The sequence below is a fragment of the Bombina bombina genome, chromosome 1 (genome assembly GCF_027579735.1).
Source record: "Bombina bombina isolate aBomBom1 chromosome 1, aBomBom1.pri, whole genome shotgun sequence".
Taxonomy (NCBI): domain Eukaryota; kingdom Metazoa; phylum Chordata; class Amphibia; order Anura; family Bombinatoridae; genus Bombina; species Bombina bombina.
Genome location: NC_069499.1, coordinates 470,566,396 through 470,589,189, shown reverse-complemented (window position 1 = coordinate 470,589,189; position 22,794 = coordinate 470,566,396). Strand labels below are relative to the sequence as shown.

At 37.8% G+C, this 22,794-nt stretch overlaps 1 protein-coding gene across 2 annotated transcripts in view; it reads right to left on the bottom strand.

Moving 5' to 3' along the window:
* The window catches only part of AGPS (alkylglycerone phosphate synthase), a 705,364-nt gene that overhangs the window by 561,118 nt on the left and 121,452 nt on the right, over nt 1-22,794 (bottom strand). For both annotated transcript variants that reach the window (XM_053698493.1, XM_053698494.1), the window contains exons 3-5: nt 22,483-22,573; nt 21,749-21,869; nt 7,244-7,318 (exon numbers count right to left, since the gene is read on the bottom strand). In XM_053698493.1, the coding sequence (XP_053554468.1) occupies nt 7,244-7,318; nt 21,749-21,869; nt 22,483-22,573 (287 nt within the window). The remainder of the gene's footprint in view (nt 1-7,243; nt 7,319-21,748; nt 21,870-22,482; nt 22,574-22,794) is intronic.

Sequence of the window (22,794 nt, the reverse complement as noted above, 5' to 3'; positions counted from 1 at the left end):
AGCAGAGTAGACTTTAGAAGACATATCAGCATTCCAAGTTTTAAGCCATAAAGCTCTTCTAGCTAAAATAGCTAGAGACATATACCTGACATCAACCCTAATGATATCAAAGATGGCATCACAAATAAAATTATTAGCAAGTTGAAGAAGAATAATAATGCTATGAGAATTATGATCTGTTACTTGTTGCGCTAAAGCGTCCAACCAAAAAGTTGAAGCTGCAGCAACATCCGCCAAAGATATAGCAGGTCTAAGAAGATTACCTGAACACAAGTAAGCTTTTCTTAGAAAGGATTCAATTTTCCTATCTAAAGGATCCTTAAAGGAAGTACCATCTGCCGTAGGAATGGTAGTACGCTTAGCAAGAGTAGAGACAGCCCCATCAACCTTAGGGATTTTGTCCCAAAATTCTAATCTGTCAGATGGCACAGGATATAATTGCTTAAAACGTTTAGAAGGAGTAAATGAATTACCCAAATTATTCCATTCCCTGGAAATTACTTCAGAAATAGCACCAGGAACAGGAAAAACTTCTGGAATAACTACAGGAGATTTAAAAACCTTATCTAAACGTTTAGATTTAGTATCAAGAGGACCAGAATCCTCAATTTCTAATGCAATTAGGACTTCTTTAAGTAAAGAACGAATAAATTCCATTTTAAATAAATATGAAGATTTATCAGCATCAACCTCTGAGACAGAATCCTCTGAACCAGAAGAACCATTATCAGAATCAGAATGATGATGTTCATTTAAAAATTCATCTGAAAAATGAGAAGTTTTAAAAGACTTTTTACGTTTACTAGAAGGAGGAATAACAGACATAGCCTTCTTAATGGATTTAGAAACAAAATCTCTTATGTTATCAGGAATACTCTGAATATTAGGTGTTGATGGAACAGCAACAGGTAATGTAACTTTACTAAAGGAAATAATATCTGCATTAACAAGTTTGTCATGACATTCAATACAAACAGCTGGAGGAAAAGCTACCAAAAGTTTACAGCAGATACACTTAGCTTTGGTAGCTCCAGCACCAGGCAGCGATTTTCCAGAAGTATCTTCTGACTCAGCTTCAACATGGGACATCTTGCAATATGTAATAGAAAAAACAACATATAAAGCAAAATTGATCAAATTCCTTAAATGACAGTTTCAGGAATGGGAAAAAATGCCAGTGAACAAGCTTCTAGCAACCAGAAGCAATAAAAAATGAGACTTAAATAATGTGGAGACAAAAGTGACGCCCATATTTTTTTAGCGCCAAAAAAGACGCCCACATTATTTGGCGCCAAAAATGACGCCACATCCGGAACGCCGACATCTTTGGCGCAAAAGAACGTCAAAAATGACGCAACTTCCGGCAACACGTATGACGCCGGAAACAGAAAAAAAAAATTTGCGGCAAAAAAGTCCGCGCCAAGAATGACGCAATAAAATGAAGCATTTTCAGCCCCCGCGAGCCTAACAGCCCACAGGGAAAAGTCAAATTTTAAGGTAAGAAAAAAATTGTTTTATTCAAATGCATTATCCCAAATATGAAACTGACTGTCTGAAAATAAGGAATGTTGAACATCCTGAGTCAAGGCAAATAAATGTTTGAATACATATATTTAGAACTTTATAAAAAAGTGCCCAACCATAGCTTAGAGTGTCACAGAAAATAAGACTTACTTACCCCAGGACACTCATCTACATGTTGTAGAAAGCCAAACCAGTACTGAAACGAAAATCAGCAGAGGTAATGGTATATATATATAATAGTATATCGTCGATCTGAAAAGGGAGGTAAGAGATAAATCTCTACGACCGATAACACAGAACCTATGAAATAGACCCCGTAGAAGGAGATCATTGAATTCAAATAGGCAATACTCTCCTCACATCCCTCTGACATTCACTGCACGCTGAGAGGAAAACCAGGCTCCAACCTGCTGCGGAGCGCATATCAACGTAGAATCTAGCACAAACTTACTTTACCACCTCCATAGGAGGCAAAGTTTGTAAAACTGATTTGTGGGTGTGGTGAGGGGTGTATTTGTAGGCATTTTGAGGTTTGGGAAACTTTGCCCCTCCTGGTAGGAATGTATATCCCATACGTCACTAGCTCATGGACTCTTGCTAATTACATGAAAGAAAGTGATATCCTAGAATCCCTGCACCATTAATTCAGCATAAAAAACTGAAAAGGTTTCCTATGAAAATGAGCAAAGGGAATCGAATCCAATGCTGCAGCATGAGACCCAAAACTTCCATGCATATAGCAACTGAAGGAAATAATAGAGACTGAAGGTTCCGACAAACGGAACCTAATAAAATTGTCACTGTCAGAGACAAAGACATTGACACAATCTATCTGGAGAACCTAAAAAAAGGTGACCCTTGTCTGAGGAATCAAGGAGCTTTTGATAAAAAGATCCTCTAACCATGTCTTGAAGAAACAACAAAAGTTGAATCGTATGAGATTCCACAGAACTAAAAGACTGAGCCAGTACCACGAGACCGTCCAAATAAGGAAACACTGAGAACCTTGAAAAGATTCTTAGAGCTGTCGCTAGACCAGAAGAAAAGCAAAAAATTGGTAATGCTTGTCAAAAAAAGAGAATCTCAGAAAATGAAAATAATCTGAATGAAAACAGAAAATGAAGATATGCATCAATTGTATCTATTGTAAACAAATAATGCCCTCACTGACCAAAAGGCAGAATAGACCATATAAACACCATTCAAAAAGATGGTACACTTATATGACCATTCAAAAAAGATTTTCTATCTTTGGGACAATGAATAAGTTTTGAATAAACCCCCAAACCCTGTTCCTAAAATGGAACTGGTATAAATACCCCAGAAAACTCAAGGTCTGAGCAGCGCCTTGAGCACCAACGGGTGACCAGCCGCGCTTCACAAGTACCCAATACATACAGGTCTGAAACACACTTCAGGAAAGGTGTAAGCCTTACTGGAATAGCTGGAATATGTTAGAGAAAAAAATACTTCTCAGAGGCGGTTTTACTCTGAATCCTATTCTGTACCCAAATCTAAGAAGTTTGGACCGAATTGAACCAAACAAATTTAAAAAAGTCTTAACCTGCCCCTTACCAGCTAAGCTGGAATAAGAACCCGCACCTACATGCAAATTTGGGGAGCCGACTTAGATCTTTTAAATGGCTTAAATTGAATGAAGAAAACTTCCAATTCTAAAACATGTTACTTGGGGAAGAATTAGGATTCCGTTCCTTAGTAAGAACAAAAACCAATATAAGCTTAAGATTTAGTCTTCAAACTCAATCTTGAAGCCCAGAGTAACAGTTGAAGAATTGAATCCAATTGTGAACCAAATAATTGATTACCTTGGAAAAAAAGAAATATGGAATTTAGAAATCAAATTAGCATTCCAAGATTGAAGTCACAAAGTTCTTCTAGCTAAATAGCTAAAGACATAGAAAATATAAAAAAAATGACGACACAAATGAAATTATTAGCATGTTGATCAACTTAACAATGCTAAACAATCATAATCCGATACTTGTTGCACTAAAGTATCCAACCAGAAAGTTGAAGCAGTTGCAACATCAGCCAAATAAATTACAGGTCTAAGAAAAGTACCCTGAAAATAAATAATTTTCCTTAAATAAGATACAAGTTTCCCATCTGAAGGAAAAAAATAAATACTATTTGCTATAGGAATAGTAGTATGTTTAGCAAGAGTAAAGATACCCCCATTAACTTGGAGAATCTTTCCTCAAAACTTAAAACTAACTGCCGGCAAAGGATACAATTTAAAAACCTTAAAGAAGGAATAAAAGAAATTCCCGGCCTATTCCATTCCCTAGTATCAGGAACTGGAAAAAAACCTCTGAAGAAACCACAGAAGGTTAATAAGCAGAATTTAAAAGTTAGCTAGTCTTAAAATCAAAAGAACTAGTTACTTCAATATCCAAAATAATCAACACCTTTTCAACAAAGAACGAATGTACTCTATTTAAAAATAAAAAAGTAGATTTGTTAGTGTCAATATCTGATGAAGAATATTCTGAATGAGAAAAAACACCATCAGAGAAGGATAATTCAGTATGCCTGTTGGTCATTTGAAACTTCATCAACTAAATGAGAAGTTTAAAAAGACCTAAAAATTTTTTATTAGAAGGCGGGATGGCAGACAAAGCCTTTAGAATAGAATCAGAAAATATTCTTATAAATTCCTAAGTATATCTTGTACATTAGATGTAAAAAGAATAGCAATAGATAATGCATAAATACTAATGGACTCTGCATGTAAAAGTTTATCATGATAACTTATTACAAACCATAGCTAAAGATAAACATTCATAACATTAAAATAAATGAACTTAGCTTTGGTAGGACTGATATCAGTCATCAGGAATCCCACAGCATTTTCTGATACAGGAACAGTTTTTGGAATATCTTGCAATATGTAATAGAAAAAACAACATATAAAGCAAAATTATCAATTCCTTAAATGACAGTTTCAGGAATGGGAAAAAATGCAAACAGAACAGGCCTCTAGAAACCAGAAGCAACTAAAAAATGAGACTTAAATAATGTTAAAAATCTGGCGCCAAGAATGACGCCCACATATTTTTTGGCGCCAAAAACGTCTGCAACAAACACAAGAGCCAAAAATGACGCAACTACGTGAAAACTTCTGGCGTCAACTATGGAAATGAAGTCAGACAAACGTTAATCTCGCGCCAAAAATGACGCAATAAATTCTAGCATTTTTGCACCCGCGAGCCTAACAGCCCGCAATTTAAAGGAAAAAAGTCAATTGAAAATGTAGGTAAGAAAAATATTTAAATTCATATGCATTTTCCCAAAAAAATGAAACTGACAGTCTGAAAGAAGGAAAATAAACTGATTGACCTGAATCATGGCAAATATAAGTATAAAACATATATTTAGAACTTTACATATAAAAGTGCCAAACCATAGCTGAGAGTGTCATAAATAAAAGATAAGACTTACTTACCCAAAGACACTCATCTACATAAAGTAGATAGCCAAACCAGTACAGAAACGAGAATCAGTAGAGGTAATGGTATATAAGAGTATATCGTCGATCTGAAAAGGGAGGTAGGAGAAGAAATCGCTACGACCGATAACAGAGAACATATGAAATAGATCCCCTAGAGGAAGACCATGGTATTCAAATAGGCAATACTCTCTTCACATCCCTCTGACATTCACTGCACTCTGAGAGGAAAACCGGGCTTCAGCCTGCTGCGAAGCGCATATCAACGTAGAAATCTAGCACAAACTTACTTCACCACCTCCATGGGAGGCAAAGTTTGTAAAACTGAATTGAGGGTGTGGTGAGGGGTATATTTATAGGCATTTTAAGGTTTGGGAAACTTTGCCCCTCCTGATAGGAATGTATATCCCATACGTCACTAGCTCATGGACTCTTGCTAATTACATGAAAGAAATAGCAATGCACATTGGTGAGCTAATCACACAAGGCATCTATGTGCAGCCACCAATCAGCAGCTACTGAGCCTATTTAGGTATGTTTTTTGACAAAAGATATCAAGGGAATGAAGCAAATTAGATAATAGAAGTAAATTAGAAAGTTGTTTAAAATTCCATACTCTTTCTAAATCATTTAAGAAAAAAAATGGGTTTCAAGTCCCTTTAACCAAAAACAGGCCTTTTTAAATTGCAGTTGTCCCCAAAACAGTGATTTTTAAGTATAAGCATGTTCAGATAAGCGAACACTTCTAGAAAAAAAAATTGTTTTTCAGATCAACGTGGAGTACTGCATTCCTGCAGGTAGCACAGATAAAATGTCCCATTCTTCTTAAAGGGACAGTATACACCAAATTTCATATAACTGCATGCAATAGACACTACTATAAAGAATAATATGCACAGATACGGATATAAAAATCCAGTATAAAACCGTTTAAAAACTTACTTAGAAGCTTCCAGTTAAGCTCTGTTTACAAGGTTACTGATACAACCACTGCAAGTGGGAAATATCAGACACTCCCCCCCTCCCCCTTCCTTTGCATATGAAAAGACCCTTTACTCAAACAGAAGCAAGCTGGAGTAGGTATATGTCGATATTCTCTTAAAATTTTGGGGCTTGGTTAGGAGTCTGAAAATCAGAGCAATGTTATTTAAAAATAAGCAAAAGTATCTAAAAAAAATAATAATAAACAAAAATTATGGGCTATATACGGTAAATAGATCATTTACAAAACATTTATGCAAAGAAAAAAATGTGTATAATGTCCTTTTAAAGAACCATTAAAATACAGTAGAATTGCATAACCAACAAGTACATGTTCTACCTAAATCATGAAGGTTTAATTTTGACTTTAGTGCCCCTTTAACAGAAGCCAGAACTAGTGTATTGCTTTCTAGACCAGTTCATAATAAAACATGGCAAAAATTACTATTAGAACATTGAAATCTCAGACTGGTTACTTTTGACCAGATTGGATTTTCACACTTGTATCCACCATCTTGAAAATCTGGTTTATTAGTTCTCGATTTCTCAGGATATATTTGTATACTTGACACAATAAAACATACTGTAAGAGTTAAAGGGACAGCACACTGTACAATTGTTTTTATATTAATGTATTTTCAATGACCCTTTTAAACCAGCTGCAGAGTATAAAATGTATGATACATTGCATTTTCAGATTTATTTGTGTATATGAAGTAGCTGGTTTTGTGCTTTTAAACCACAGCCTATTACAATGGGTTGAGTTTCAGGTAATATCAGATCTCATTATGTTATCACGTTTATATACACAGACTTGCTTCCTTATCTTATATTTGTCTAGAAAACCAAAGCTCAATACTTAGAGAGAAAAATGGAAAATTATTTTATTACTTAACTATCCTGCACCCCACTGTGAGAGTGTCATGTCTTCTGCTGGCTGTGTTTACTTAGGCTATTCAATAGCGGAGACTCCAGTGTCAAAACTTTCAGTATAGGTTGGGAAACCACAAGCTAAATCAGCTATTTCAAAGGCCAAAATAGGGGTAAAGGAGCTACTTGTAAACAATTTAATACACTCCAGCAGGTAAAATAGATAATTGGAAACGATTTAAATGCAAGAACATTTGTGGGTGAACTGTCCCTTTAAGGTAAGCAAAGAAAACTAATTACAACAAAAAAAGTTCCATTTGTTAAATTGCCTTCTTAGTGTCACAATTACAAGTCTAATAAAATGCACATAAAGACTTGAGTAACTCATTGTTTACTTACAAGGCCATACTACTATGTCCGGAATTCTTTTAAACATTCCTTCCCTGAGTACAAACATTTCATGAAGGCAGTGACCTAAGAAAAAAAAAAAAAAAAAAAAAGATACATACTGTATTAGAACATAAATAAAGTGACAAAAATATACATATTGTATTATAATCTAAATGGAGTGACAATAGCAAACTGAGCCTAAAGTACAACATTACTGGAACATTAACAAAAAAATGAAGTTTGGGACACATTTATTAAATACTTCTGTTTAATCTTTCAAACTAACAAAAATATTAACAAACATAATATGTAGTACACTCATGAATATGTAACACATGAACTTGCTTGTTAATAATGGTTTCATATGGATGTGAAGCTCAAGGTTGCCAAATAATCATTAAAGGGACATGAAACCTAATTTTTTTCTTTCATGATTCAGATACAGCATGCAATTTTAATTAACTTTCTAATTTACTACTATTATCAATTTTCAGCGTTCTCTTGCTATCTTTATTTGAAAAAGGAGGATTGTAAACTTGGGAGTCTGCCCATTTTTGGTTCAGACCCTGGATAGCACTTGTTTATTGGTGGCTACATTCCTGCTTTTCAAATAAAGATATCAAGAGAACAAAGAAAAATGAATAATAGGAGTAAAATTAGAAAGTTGCTTAAAATGCATGCTCTATCTGAATCATGAAAGAAAAAAAATGTGGGTTTCATATCCCTTTAAAGGGCAATTATAGTGAAAATATATGGGTTTAATTCCCCGCAAAGCTGTTAAATACATAGTTATAGTACCACAAAAACATAATTTATGTAAGAACTTACCTGATAAATTCATTTATTTCATATTGGCAAGAGTCCATGAGCTAATGACATATGGGATATACAATCCTACCAGGAGGGGCAAAGTTTCCCAAACCTCAAAATGCCTATAAATACACCCCTTACCACACCCAAAATTCAGTTTAACGAATAGCCAAGTAGTGGGGTGATAAAATAAGGAGCAAAAAAGCATACAAAAAAGAGGAACTGGAAATATAATTGTGCTTTTATACAAAATATCATAACCACCAAAAAAAGGGTGGGTCTCATGGACTCTTGCCAATATGAAAGAAATGAATTTATCAGATAAGTTCTTACATAAATTATGTTTTCTTTCATGTAATTGGCAAGAGTCCATGAGCTAGTAACGTATGGGATAAGAAAACTCAAGATGCAGAAGTCTACAGAAGAGTCACTAGAAAGGGAGGGATACAATAAAAACAATCCACAAGAAAATACGTTTTTCTCATAAATTGAAAGAAAAAAACTTAAAACATTAGCAGAAGAATCAAACTGAAACAGCTGCCTGAAGAACTTTTCTAACAAAGACTGCTTCAGAAGAAGCAAATATATCAAAATGGCAAAATTTAGTAAATGTATGCAAAGAAGACCAAGTTGCTGCTTTGCAAATCTGATCAACTGAAGCTTCATTCTTAAAAAGCCCAAGATGTGGAGACTGATCTAGTAGAATGAGCCGTGATCCTCTGAGGTGGGGACTGTCCCGCCTCCAAATAAGCTATATGAATCAAAAGCCTCCACCAAGATGCCAAAGAAATTTCTGACCTTTCCTAGAACCAGAGAAGACAACAAATAGACTAGAAGTCTTCCTGAAATCTTTAGTAGCTTTAACTTAATATTTCAAAGTTCTTACAACATCCAAAGAATGCAAAGATCTTTCAAGAGCATTCTTGGGATTAAGACACAAGAAAGGAACAACAATTTCCCTACTAATGTTGTTAAAATTCACAACCTTAGGAAGAAATTTAAACAAAGTCCACAAAACAGCCTTATCCTGATGAAAAATCAGTAAAGGAGACTCACAAGAGAGAGCAGACAATTCGGAAACTCTTCTAGCTGAAGAGGATAGCCAAAACAAACACATATGAATTTATCCATTTTTCTTAAAACCTATAACAGTACCACTACGGTATTGCAGTGGAATACATATCCTCACGACACCTAGATATTAGTTGTTTAATAATATATCTGAATGCCGTATATCTATTACCTTATTTCATAACCTTATGGATGATCATTATCCTAGGGTGACATTAGTGATATTAATTCCCTGCCTATGTGGTCCTGCAACACGCAGTATTCATCTGTCTTCCTATTTAATATCAGGGGTGTGTGAAGCATACTGACCATAGATTTATAAACCACCCGGCATTGATATATCATTCCCTGACAGGGGGACCTATTAATTTAAATAATAACGTACCTGAACGTGGACCTGTCATTTTGACATTGCTCTAGGTGGGGATACAATATCCTGGCTAGCACATACTAATCGTTGCACTAACCACTTAAAAACGAATTTGTCAATACTGATTTGATCCCAGGTGGGACTTTTTCCACCACGAGTACTTACATTTATTTCAGAATTAAGACAATTCACCACAGAGTGACAGGAAGTCATTTATTCATATATGTCAGATCTATTCTGACAATATAGGTAGTTCTTTCCACGGACTTTATTATTATAATTCTCCAGATCAGCCGCCACTGTGTTTTTAACATTTAGGGATGTGTGTTTCTCCCTTTTTTATGTGTATTTTATTAATAAAAGTTAAGTTTTAGACGACTTGAACCAGACTTACATACCTACATATTCACGTTCTGCCATTTATTATTGCTATTACTTATGTGATTATTTGAGGAATACAGGCTGTTGAGTGCTACATATGTACACTCTCTCAGTCTTGTACTGAATCCCCTCTGCATAGTATTTCTGTGTAGTGTACAGAACCCGCCCAGTAATTTACCAATAATTAGCCTTATATAAGGTTTTACTTTATACGAAATTACTAAGGGCAACAGCCTATGAAGGGCCATCGTTATTTCTATCCTAGTTCGTAAGAATTGAAATGAAGCCCGCAAAACCGCCTTATCCTGATGAAAAAAACAGAAAAGGAGATTCACAAGAAAGAGCAGATAATTCTGAAACTCTTCTAGCAGAATAGATGGCCAAAAGAAACAACACTTTCCAAGAAAGTAGTTTAATATCCAAAGAATGCATATGCTCAAAAGGAGGAGCCTGCAAAGTCTTCAAAACCAAATTATGACTCCAAGGAAGAGAAATTAATTTAATAACAGGCTTGATACGAACACAAAGCCTGAACAAAACAGTGAATATCAGGAAGCTTATCAATCTTTCTATGAAATAAAACAGAAAGAGCAGAGATTTTTACCTTCAAAGTACTTGCAGACAAACCTTTATCCAAACTATCCTGAAGAAACTAACATTCTAGGAATTCTAAAAGAATTCCAGGAGAATTTATGAGAAGAACACCATGAACTATAGGTCTTCCAAATTCGATAATAAATCTTCCTTGAAACAGACTTAAGAGCCAGAAGCATAGTATTAATCACTGAGTCAGAGAAACCTCTATGACTAAGCACTAAAAGTTCAATTTCCATACCTTCAAATTTAACGATTTGAGATCCTGATGGAAAAAAACGGCCCCTGAGACAGTAGGTGTGGTCTTAGAGGAAGTGGCCAAGGCTGGCAACTGGACATCCGAACAAGATCTGCATACCAAAACCTGTGAGGCCACGCTGGTGCTATCAGAAACACAAACGATTGTTCCATAATGACCTTGGAGATCACTCTTGGAAGAAGAACTAGAGGTGGATAGATGTAAGCAGGTTAGTAAAACCAAGGAACTGCTAAAGCATCCACCATATCCGCCTGAGGATCCCTGGACCTGGACAGGTACCTGGGAAGTTTCTAGTTTAGATGAGAAGCCATCAGATCTATTTCTAGAAGACCCAACATCTGTACAATCTGAAAAAATACATCTGTATGGAGAGACCACTCTGATGGCTGGGATAATCTGCTTCCCAATTGTCTACACAAATTAGACAAGAGCTGGAATCTGCCCAAGAAAGTATCCAAGATACTTTTTTTCATAGCTAGGGGACTGCGAGTCCCACCCTGATGATTGTCATATGCCACAGTTGTGATATTGTCCGTCTGAAAAAAAATGAATGGTTCTCTCTTTAACAGAGGCCAAACCTGAAGAGCCCTGAAAATAGCACGGAGTTCTAAAATATTGATTGGTAACCTTCGCATCTCGAAGTTTCCAAACCCCTTGTGCTGTCAGAGATCCCCAACTCTCCAACCTGAAAGACTTGCATCTGTTTTGATCACAGGTCAGGTAGGATGAACAAAAAGAGGCCCCATGAATTAAACGATGATGTTCTAACCACCAAGTCATAGAGAGTTGAATATTGGGATTTAAGTATATCAATTGTGATATCTGAGTATAATCCCTGCACCATTGATTCAGCATACAAAGCTGTAGAGGTCTCATGTGAAAACAAGCAAAGGGGATCACGTCCAATGCTGCAGTCATGAGACCTAAAACTTCCATGCACATAGCCACACTGGAGGGAATGATTGAGACTGAAGGTTTCGACAAGCTGAAACCAATTTAATTTGTCTCTTGTCTGTTAAGGACAGAGTCATGGACACAATCTACCTAGAAACCTAAAAAGGTGACCCATGTCTGAGGAATCAAGAAACTATTTGGTAAATTGATCCTCCAACCATGTCTTTAAAGAAACAACACTAGTTGATTAGTGTGAGATTCGGCTAAATGTAAAGAGTGAGCTAGTACCAAGATATCGTCCAAATAAGGAAACACTGCAATACCCTGTTCTCTGATTACAGATAGAAAGGCACTGAGAACCTTTGAAAAGATCCTTGGAGCTGTTGCTAGGCCAAATGGAAGAGCTACAAATTGGTTATGCTGGTCTAGAAAAGAGAATCTCAGAAACCGATAGTGGTCTGGATTAATCAGAATGTGAAGATATGCATCCTGTAAGTCTATCTTGGACATATAATGGCCTTGCTGAATAAAAGGCAAAATAGTCCTCATAGTTACCATCTTAAAAGTTGGGACTCTTACAAAACAGTTCAAAATTTTCATTTCAAAAAGATACAAAAACTTCAGATCCAGAAATGGCATGAATGAATTTTCTTTCATGGGGACAATGAATAGATTTGAATAAAACCCCAGACCCTGTTCCTGAAACGGAACTGGTATTATTACCCCTGAAAGCTCTAGATCTGAAACACACTTCTGAAAAGCCTGAGCCTTCACCGGATTTGCTGGAACGTGAGAGAGAAAGAATCTTCTCACAGGAGGTCTTTCTCTGAATCCTATTCGATACCCTTGAGATACAATACTGATTTTGAACAGAATCTGCCCAAATGCCTTGGAATAATTTCAATCTGCCCCCCACCAGCTGAACTGGACCGAGGGCCCCACCTTCATGCAGACTTGGGGGCTGGCTTTGATTTCTTAAAAGGCTTGTATTTATTCCAACGTGAAGAAGGTTTCCAATTGGAACCAGAGTCTTTAGGGGAAGGATTGGTTTTCTGTTCCTTATTCGGTCAAAAAGAACGAAAACTATTAGAAGCTTTAGATTTACCTTTAGATCTTTTATCTTGAGGCAAAAAAACTCCCTTCCCCCCAGTGATAGTTGAAATAATTGAATCCAACTGAGAACCAAATAAATTGTTACCTTGGAAAGAAAGAGATAGTAATCTAGACTTAGATACCATGTCAGCATTCCAAAATTTGAGCCATAAAGCTCTTCTAGCTAAAATAGCTAAATACATAGATTTAACATCAATTTTGATGATATCAAAAAAAGCATCACAGATAAAATGATTAGCATGTTGAAGCAAACAATGCTAGAAAAATCAGGATCCGTTTTCCGTTGCGCTAAGCTATCCAAACAAAAGGTTGACGCAGCCGCAACATCAGCCATAGCAATGGCAGACCTGAGAAGATAGCCAGAATATAAAGGAGCTTTCCTTAGATAAGATTCAAGTTTCCTATCTAAAGGATCTTTAAAAGAAGTACTGACTTCCATAGGAATAGTAGTACTTTTGGCAAGAGTAGAAATAACCCCATCAATTTTGGGAACTTTTTCCCAAAACTCTAATCTAGCCGCTGGCAAAGGGTACAAATTTTTGTGGTGACATTTTATCACTGGAATATTCACCTAGCTGTTATTAAAATCCCTTCCCCCAGGTACACCTTTCTTTCTGAACTAAAGACACTCCCAATGGCCTTTTGAGTGGCATTTGAAAGGCCACGCCCTTTTGAATTGGGGTATAAAATACTGTAACACCAGAACCTTTTTCTCTCTCTTTTTATCCTGGAAAGATGGCTGATGGTGAACACTTTGGGAAATGTGGCTAAGTATATTCCTATTGTTATTTTAGCATTATTGGACAAATTGGAATTGTTGTAGTAGAGTTGCCCTGTATTTTAAATGTGGACTGTGCTGTTGTAAAATAGATTTATATATATATATATATACCTGTAAATATTTATGTTATTATTAACATATATTGATTCCTAAATAAACTGTTTGGCAAATAATGGAGACCCTCTCATAGAGTTTATTTCACAATTTATTTGTGTTGGGTTTAGTGGTTTCACCATAGAGATTTAGTATATTATATTTAGTAGAAAGTAAAGATATTTTAAATTAATAGATAACCACAAGTAGTACCAGGCTTAAAGGGACATTATACACTCATTTTTTCTTTGCATAAATATTTTGTAGATGATCTATTTATATAGTCCATTAAGTTTTTGTTTTGTTTTTAAAAATGTTTAGTTTTGCTTATTTTTAAATAACATTGCTCTGATTTTTCAGACTCCTAACCAAGCCCCAAAGTTTTATGTGAATACTGTCAGCTACCTTCTCCAGCTTGCTGCTGTTTGTGTAAAGGGTCTTGTCATATGCAAAAGAAGGGGGAGGGGGGGGGAAGTGTCTTATTTCCCACTTGCAGTGGGCTTTCCAGCTACCTTTTCAACAAAGCTAAACAAAGCTTCTAAGTAAGTTTTTAAACAGTTTTATACTGGATTTTTATATCGGTATATGTGCATCTTTATAGTAGTGTCTATTACATGCAGTTATATAAAAATGATTGTATACTGTCCCTTTAACCCATTCCTTAGCAATCACATCAGAATAGCATCAGGAACTGGAAAAACCTCAGGACTAACCACAGGAGGTTTATAAACAGAATTTAAAGGTTTACTAGTTTTGATATCAAGAGGACTAGACTCTGCAATATCCAAAGTAACCAACACTTCTTTCAATAAGGAACGAATATACTCAATCTTGAAAAGATAAGTAGATTTGTCAGTGTCAATGTCTGAGGTAGGATCTTCTGAATCAGAGAGATCCTCATCAGAGGAGGATATTTCAGTATGTTGTCGGTCATTAGAAATTTCATCAAACTTATGAGAAGTTTTAAAAGACCTTTTACGTTTATTAGAAGGCGGAATAGCAGACAAAGCCTTTTGTTTCGCATCAGCAATATCATTTTTCATATCAACAGCGATATCATGTACATTAGATGTTGAAGGAACAAGAGAAACTGTACTAGTACTGATGGAAACCTTTTCTGCGTCCAAAAGCTTATTATGGTAACTGTTACATACTACAGCTGGAGATATAATCTCAGCTAACTTACAACAGATACACTTAGCTTTGGTAGAACTGTGATCAGACAGCAGGGTTCCAACAGTTGCTTCTAAGACAGGATCAGATTGAGACATCTTGCAAAATGTAAAAGAAAAAACATTAAAGCAAATTTTACAATTTCCTTATATGGCAGTTTTAGGAATGGGAAAAAATGCAAACAGCATAGCCCTCTGAGCATATAGAAGGCAAGAGGCATATAGGAAGTGGGGTGAAAAAGAAACAAATTTTTTTGGCACCAAGTATGACGCACAACTCAAAAGGAAGTTGAACATTATTTTTGGCGCCAACAACATCCAGAAATGACGCAACTCGCGTCATAACAGACACAACCTCGTGCAAGGAAAACATGGCGTCAACTAAGACACCGGAAATGACGAACTTGCGTCATCAAAGACGTATCTTCGCGCCAAAAAATTCTGGCGCCAAGAATGACGCAATAAATAACAGCATTTTGCACCCTTGCAAGCCTAATTTTGCCTGCAAAAGAAAAAACAGTCAATTTGAAAACACATTTGCCATGAGTCAGGTCTATGTATTACTTCCTAAACATGCTTCCCAAACTGAAACTGACAGTCTGCAAAAGGAAATATACATAGACCTGACTCATGGCAAATATAAGTAAAATACATATATTTAAAATTTTATATTAATACATAAAGCGCCAAACCATAGCTGAGAGTGTATTAAATAAGAAAAACATACTTACCGAAAGACACCCATCCACATATAGCAGATAGCCAAACCAGTACTGAAAAAGTATAAGCAGAGGTAATGGTATATAAGAATATATCATCAATCTGAATCCCTACGATCGATAACAGAGAACCTTTGAAAAGATTTCCCGTGAGGAAAACCATAACATCAATAGGCGATACTCCCTTCACATCCCTCTGACAAACACTCTACTATGAGAGGAAATGGGCTTCAAAATACTTAGAAGAGCTCATCATAGAAGAAATCATAGAAATCAAGCACAAACTTACTTCACCACCTCCATAAGAGGCAAAGTTTGTAAAACTGAATTGTGGGTGTGGTGAGGGGTGTATATATAGGTATTCTGAGGTTTGGGAAACTTTGCCCCTCCTGGTAGGATTGTATATCCCATACATCACTAGCTCATGGACTCTTGCCAATTACATAAAAACAAAATTTATGCTTACCTGATAAATTTCTTTCTTTTGCGATGTACCGAGTCCACGGTTTCATCCTTACTTGTGGGATATTATCCTTCCTAACAGGAAGTGTCAAAGAGAACACCCACAGCAGAGCTGTCTATATAGCTCCACCCCTAAACTCCACCCCCCAGACATTCGACCGAAGGCCAAGGAAGAAAAAGGAGAAACTATAAGGTGCAGAGGTGACTGAAGTTTTTAATAAAAAATACCATCTGTCTTGGACAGGGCGGGCCGTGAACTCGGTACATCGCAAAAGAAAGAAATTTATCAGGTAAGCATAAATTTTGTTTTCTTTTGCATGATGTACCGAGTCCACGGTTTCATCCTTTCTTGTGGGATACCAATACCAAAGCTTTAGGACACAGATGAAGGGAGGGACAAGACAGGAACCTAAACGGAAGGCACCACTGCTTGCAAAACCTTTCTCCCAAAAATAGCCTCCGAAGAAGCAAAAGTATCAAATTTGTAAAATTTTGAAAAGGTATGGAGCGAAGACCAAGTCGCAGCCTTACAAATCTGTTTAACAGAAGCATCATTTTTAAAAGCCCATGTGGAAGCTACCGCTCTAGTAGAATGAGCTGTAATCCTTTCAGGAGGCTGCTGTCCAGCAGTCTCATAAGCCAAACGGATGATGCTTTTCAGCCAAAAGGAAAGAGAAGTAGCCGTAGCCTTTTGACCCCTACGCTTTCCAGAATAGACAACAAAGATGTTTGACGAAAATCTTTGGTTGCCTGCAAATAAAATTTTAAAGCACGAACCACGTCCAAGTTGTGCAACAGACGTTCCTTCTTAGAAGAAGGATTAGGACACAGAGAAGGAACAACACTTTCCTGATTGATATTCCTGTTAGTAACAACCTTAGGTAGGAACCCAGGCTTGGTATGCAAAACCACCTTATCAGCATGGAAAACAAGATAAGGCGAGTCACATTGTAATGCAGATAGTTCAGAGACTCTTCGAGCTGAAGAGATAGCAACTAGGAACAAAACTTTCCAAGATAAAAGCTCAATATCTATGGAATGCATGGGTTCAAACGGAACCCCCTGAAGAACTTTAAGAACTAAATTTAGACTCCATGGCGGAGCAACAGGTTTACACACAGGCTTAATTCTAGCTAAAGCCTGACAAAAAGCCCGGACGTCTGGGACATCTGCCAGACGCTTGTGCAACAGAATGGACAGAGCAGATATCTGTCCATTTAGGGAACTAGCTGACAATCCTTTCTCCAATCCCTCTTGGAGAAAGGACAAAATCCTAGGAATCCTGATTTTACTCCAGGAGTAGCCTTTGGATTCGCACCAAAAAAGATATTTACGCCATATCTTATGATAGATTTTCCTGGTAACAGGCTTTCGAGCCTGAATCAAGGTATCTATGACCGACTCAGAGAAACCCTGCTTTGATAGAATCAAGCGTTCAATCTCCAAGCAGTCAGTTGCAGAGAAATTAGATATGGATGCTTGAATGGACCTTGAACCAAAAGGTCCTGTCTTAGTGGCAGAGTCCATGGTGGCAGAGATGACATGTACACCAGGTCTGCATACCAGGTCCTGCGTGGCCACGCAGGCAATATCAAAATCACCGAAGCTCTCTCCTTTTTGATTCTGGCAATCAGACGCGGAAGGAGAGGGAAAGGTGGAAACACATAAGCCAGGTTGAACGACCAGGGTACTGCAAGAGCATCTATCAGTACTGCCTGAGGATCCCTTGACCTGGATCCGCAACGAGGAAGCTTGGCGTTCTGACGAGACGCCATCAGATCCAATTCTGGTGTGCCCCATAGCTGAACCAGTTGAGCAAAAACTTCTGGATGGAGTTCCCACTCCATCCAAATAATTCTTGAAACTTCTATCATCGCTAAGGAACTCTTTGTTCCCCCCTGATGATTGATATAAGCCACAGTTGTGATGTTGTCCGACTGAAATCAGATGAATCTGGCAGAAGCCAGCTGAGGCCATGCCTGAAGAGCATTGAATATCGCTCTTAATTCCAAAATATTTATCGGTAGGAGGGCCTCCTCCCGAGTCCACAAACCCTGTGCTTTCAGGGAATTCCAGACTGCACCCCAGCCCAGAAGGCTGGCGTCTGTCGTCAGATGATCCTGTGATAACCAAAGACTCTGGTGTCTTGATCCAGATTTATCTGAGGAGATAAATCCGCATAATCCCCATTCCACTGATTGAGCATGCATAGTTGCAGTGGTCTGAGATGCAAGCGAGCAAATGGAACTATGTCCATTGCCGCAACCATTAGACTGATTACCTCCATACACTGACGGCCGAGGAATGGAATGAAGAGCTCGGCAGGTGGACAAAATCTTTGAATTCCTGACTTCCGTCAGAAATATTTTCATGTCCACTGAGTCTATCAGAGTCCCTAGAAATGAAACTCTTGTGAGGGGGGAAAAAGAACTCTTTTTTACGTTCACCTTCCACCCGTGAGATCTTAGAAAGGCCAACACTAAGTCCGTGTGAGACTTGGCTATTTGGAAAGTCGACGCTTGAATTAGAATGTCGTCTAGATAAGGCGCCACGGCTATGCCCCATGGCCTTAGGACCGCCAGAAGGGACCCTAGCACCTTTGTGAAGATTTGTGGCACCGTGGCCAACCCGAAGGGAAGAGCCACAAACTGGTAATGTTTGTCCAGAAAGGCAAACCTGAGGATTTGGTGATGATCTTTGTGGATAGGAATGTGTAGATACACACCCTTTAAGTCCACGGTGGTCATATATTGACCCTCCTGGATCATTGGTAAAATAGTCCAAATGGTCTCCATCTTGAAAGATGGGACTCTTAGGAATTGGTTTAGGATCTTGAGATCTAGAATTGGTCTGAAAGTTCCCTCTTCTTTGGGAACCACAAACAGATTGGAGTAGAACCCCTGCCCCTGTTCTGTTTTTGGAACTGGGCAGATCACTCCCATGGTATAAAGGTCTTCTACACAGCGTAAGAACGCCTCTCTTTTTGTTGGGTTTACAGACAATTGAGAACGATGGAACATCCCCCTTGGAGGAGAATCCTTGAAATCTAGAAGATATCCCTGGGTTACGCTTTCTACTGCCCAGGAATCCTGAACGTCTCTTGCCCTGGCCTGAGCAAAGAGAGAGAGTCTGCCCCCTACTAGATCCGGTCCCAGATCGGGAGCTACCCCTTCATGCTGTCTTAGTGGCAGCAGCAGGCTTTTTGGCATGTTTACCCTTGTTCCAAGCCTGATTAGGTCTCCAGGTTGGCTTGGATTGAGCAAAGTTTCCCTCTTGCTTTGGAGCAGAGGAAGAGGAAGTGGGACCACTCTTGCAGTTTCGAAAGGAATCAAAATTATTTTGTTTGGTCCTTGACTTATTTGACTTATCTTGAGGGAGGGCATGACCCTTCCCCCCAGTGATGTCCGAAATGATCTCTTTCAGTGCAGGCCCGAATAGGGTCTTACCTTTGAAAGGGATGGTCAAAAGTTTAGATTTAGATCACACATCAGCCGACCAGGACTTAAGCCATAACGCTCTATGCGCTAAAATGGCAAAACCTGAATTCTTTGCCGCTAACTTAGCAAGATGAAAAGCGGCGTCTGTAATAAAAGAATTAGCTAACTTAAGAGCCTTAATTCTGTCCAGAATATCATCTAGTGGGGTCTCCATCTGAAGAGTCTCTTCCAGAGCCTCAAACCAAAAAGGCAGCTGCAGTGGTTACAGGAACAATGCACGCTATAGGTTGAAGAAGAAAACCTTCATGAACAAAAATTTTCTTTAGGAGACTCTCTAATTTTTTATCCATAGGATCAATGAAAGCACAACTGTCTTCAATAGGTATAGTTGTACGCTTAGCCAGAGTAGAAATAGCTCCCTCCATGAGTCCTTTATGGTGTCAGATATGGGAAACATTTTCTTAAAAACAGGAGGGGGAGCGAACGGAATACCTGGTCTATCCCACTCCTTAGTAACAATGTCCGAAATCCTCTTAGGGACCGGAAAAACATCAGTGTAAACAGGAACCTCTAAGTATTTGTCCATTTTACTCAATTTCTCTGGAACTACAATAGGGTTGCTAAAACCTCCCTGAGCAATAAGCGGAGGTGTTCTAGCTTAAATTTAAATGCCGTCATATTTGAATCTGTCTGAGGGAACATCCTTCCTGAATCAGAAATCTCTCCCTCAGATAGCAAATCCCTCATCCCTACCTCAGAACATTGTGAGGGAATATCGGATACAGCTACTAAAGCGTCAGAAGGCTCAGCATTTGTTCTTAACCCAGAGCTACTGCGCTTCCCTTGTAACCCTGGCAGTTTAGATAAAACCTCTGTGAGGGTAGTATTCATAACTGAAGCCATATCTTGCAAGGTGAAAGAATTAGACGCACTAGAAGTACTTGGCGTCGCTTGTGCGGGCGTTACTGGTTGTGACACTTGGGGAGAACTAGATGGCAAAACCTGATTTCCTTCTGTCTGAGAATCATCCAATGCCAAACTCTTATAAGTCAAAATATGGTGTTTGCAATTTATAGACATATCAGTACAAGTGGGACACATTCCAAGATGGGGTTCCACAATGGCTTCTAAACAAATTGAGCAATGAGTTTCCTCAATGTCAGACATGTTTAACAGGCTAGTAATGAGACAAGCAAGCTTGGAAAACACTTTATTTAATGAAAAAAACACAATTTTCAAAAACGGTACTGTGCCTTTAAGAGAAAAAAAAGTCATACCCAAACTGCAAAACTGTTTAAAATTGCCTCAAATTTTCCGAAATTTTTACAGTATACCCACTAAGCTTTAGAAAGATTGCACCACAAGTAATTAAGCAAAAAAAAAAAACAAATGAGAAAACCAGATTGACAAATGTCTAAAACCGGTAAAAACCCCTGTCAGGACCTTGCCACAGCTCTGCTGTGGCGCCTACCTGCCCTTAGGGGACGATAATAAGGGGATAAAGCTTCGATTAGGCCCCAGAAGAGTACAAGGACCTCTGGAGATGTTGCTTGCTGCTTGTCTGCATAAACTAAATGCGCAACTGAGGCATCTCACATCTCACTCGATGTTGCTGGGGCCTACACAAAATTTATCAAACCTTGTTTGTAAGCCATGGTGGTTATAAAAACCCCTAAATAAAAATATTACTCCCAGAACACCGTTTGTCCAATATATCATATACAAACTGAGTGCCCATAAGATTAGCCCTTTATGCAAGCTAGTAATGCCCCTTATAGAACTAGGATTACTGCTTACCCTTCCCCTAATGGGGATACGGTCAGCCTTTCTGAGTTAACACAGTCTCTGCAGAAAAAATGACTGAACATACCTCATTGTTGTATAGCAAGAAACCGTTCCTCACACTGAAGTTTTCCTGTACTCCTCAGCTTCTGTGGGAACAGCAGTGGACCTTAGTTACAAATGCTAAGATCATCATCCTCCAGTCAGAAATCTTCATCTATGTCCTGCCTGAGAGTAAATAGTACAACACCGGTACCATTTAAAAATAACAAACTCTTGATTGAAGATAAAATAAAAACTAACAGTTTAACACCTCTTTCACTTTACCCTTCCTGCTTAGAGCCGGCAAAGAGAATTACTGGGGGGTGGAGTTAAGGGGGGAGCTATATAGACAGCTCTGCTGTGGGTGCTCTCTTTGCCACTTCCTGTTAGGAAAGATAATATCCCACAAGTAAGGATGAAACTGTGGACTCGGTACATCATGCAAAAGAAAGAAAGCTTTATTTGGTCATTTATAAAGTATGAACACATTATATATAAACTGTAAAGAAAAGCTCAGCGTCAGAAAAACCTTACCATGTGCTCTGAAAACTCTATCTTCAGCATCTTGGGAACATGAAATGTTGATGGCTTTTATGTCCTGAAGAAATCCTTCATTAATAATGGCTGGAGGTACATCACTTACGTTTAAGGATGCCTAATAAAAAAATTAAAAAAAATAAACCGTGATACATTGCGTGTGGTATGTAGTTTGCCTCCTGGAATTGGAATCTAAGGCTCCTAAATATGTGAACACAACAGGCTTCCAAGAAGGCATCAATATGCTTCTAATCCCCTTATATTATTAGTAGTGGTTGTACACAACAAAAACTAAAGTCTGAGTTTAGTATATGAATGTGACAAGAACCTAAAAGAGCAAAGCACATTTTAATAGTAATATATTGTTAATCTGACATGACAGTGATGTATTAATATATTACTTCCACTTCTCATTAAAATTCCTTGGCCCATAACTAAAATTCATTCTGCAGCTTCATAAGATTTAGATAATATGATTAGTTCGTTCTGTTGGTCCTCTTGGCTGTTGCTGACTTAACACTGCAAGACACACACAAGCACTGAAGCCTCCCCTGAAGAACCTAGCAGTGGGAAGCATGCTTACTTGGGTGTGCTTCCTTAAGGCCTATGAGGACTTGAATTAGCTGTGTTGGCATTTTATTTTAAAGAAAATATAGAATAAGACAATGTCCTAATGCCTTACAGAACATTCTTATTGCACTATTGCTTAATATAACTGTGTTATAACTTACTCGGGAGGTAGTTCTGTGGTCCAAACTAGCACCAAAAGTCTTTTCCATCCAATCTCTCAATGCTGGTAATACCATGCCACTCAGTTTGTATCTGGAAAATAAAAATGGTCATCAACCTGTTGCACATTAACTAATTGCACTAACATAGTCCCCCACTCTATTTTTATTTTATACATCAATGAGCGATTTGTTACATTGCAGGAGACAAGATAACACACAAAATCAATTTCTATAGATTTCATGTGAGATCATGTGTCTTGAATGATGGAAATATGGTTTTGTGCCACTTAAAGTAGGTCAAACCTTTGAATT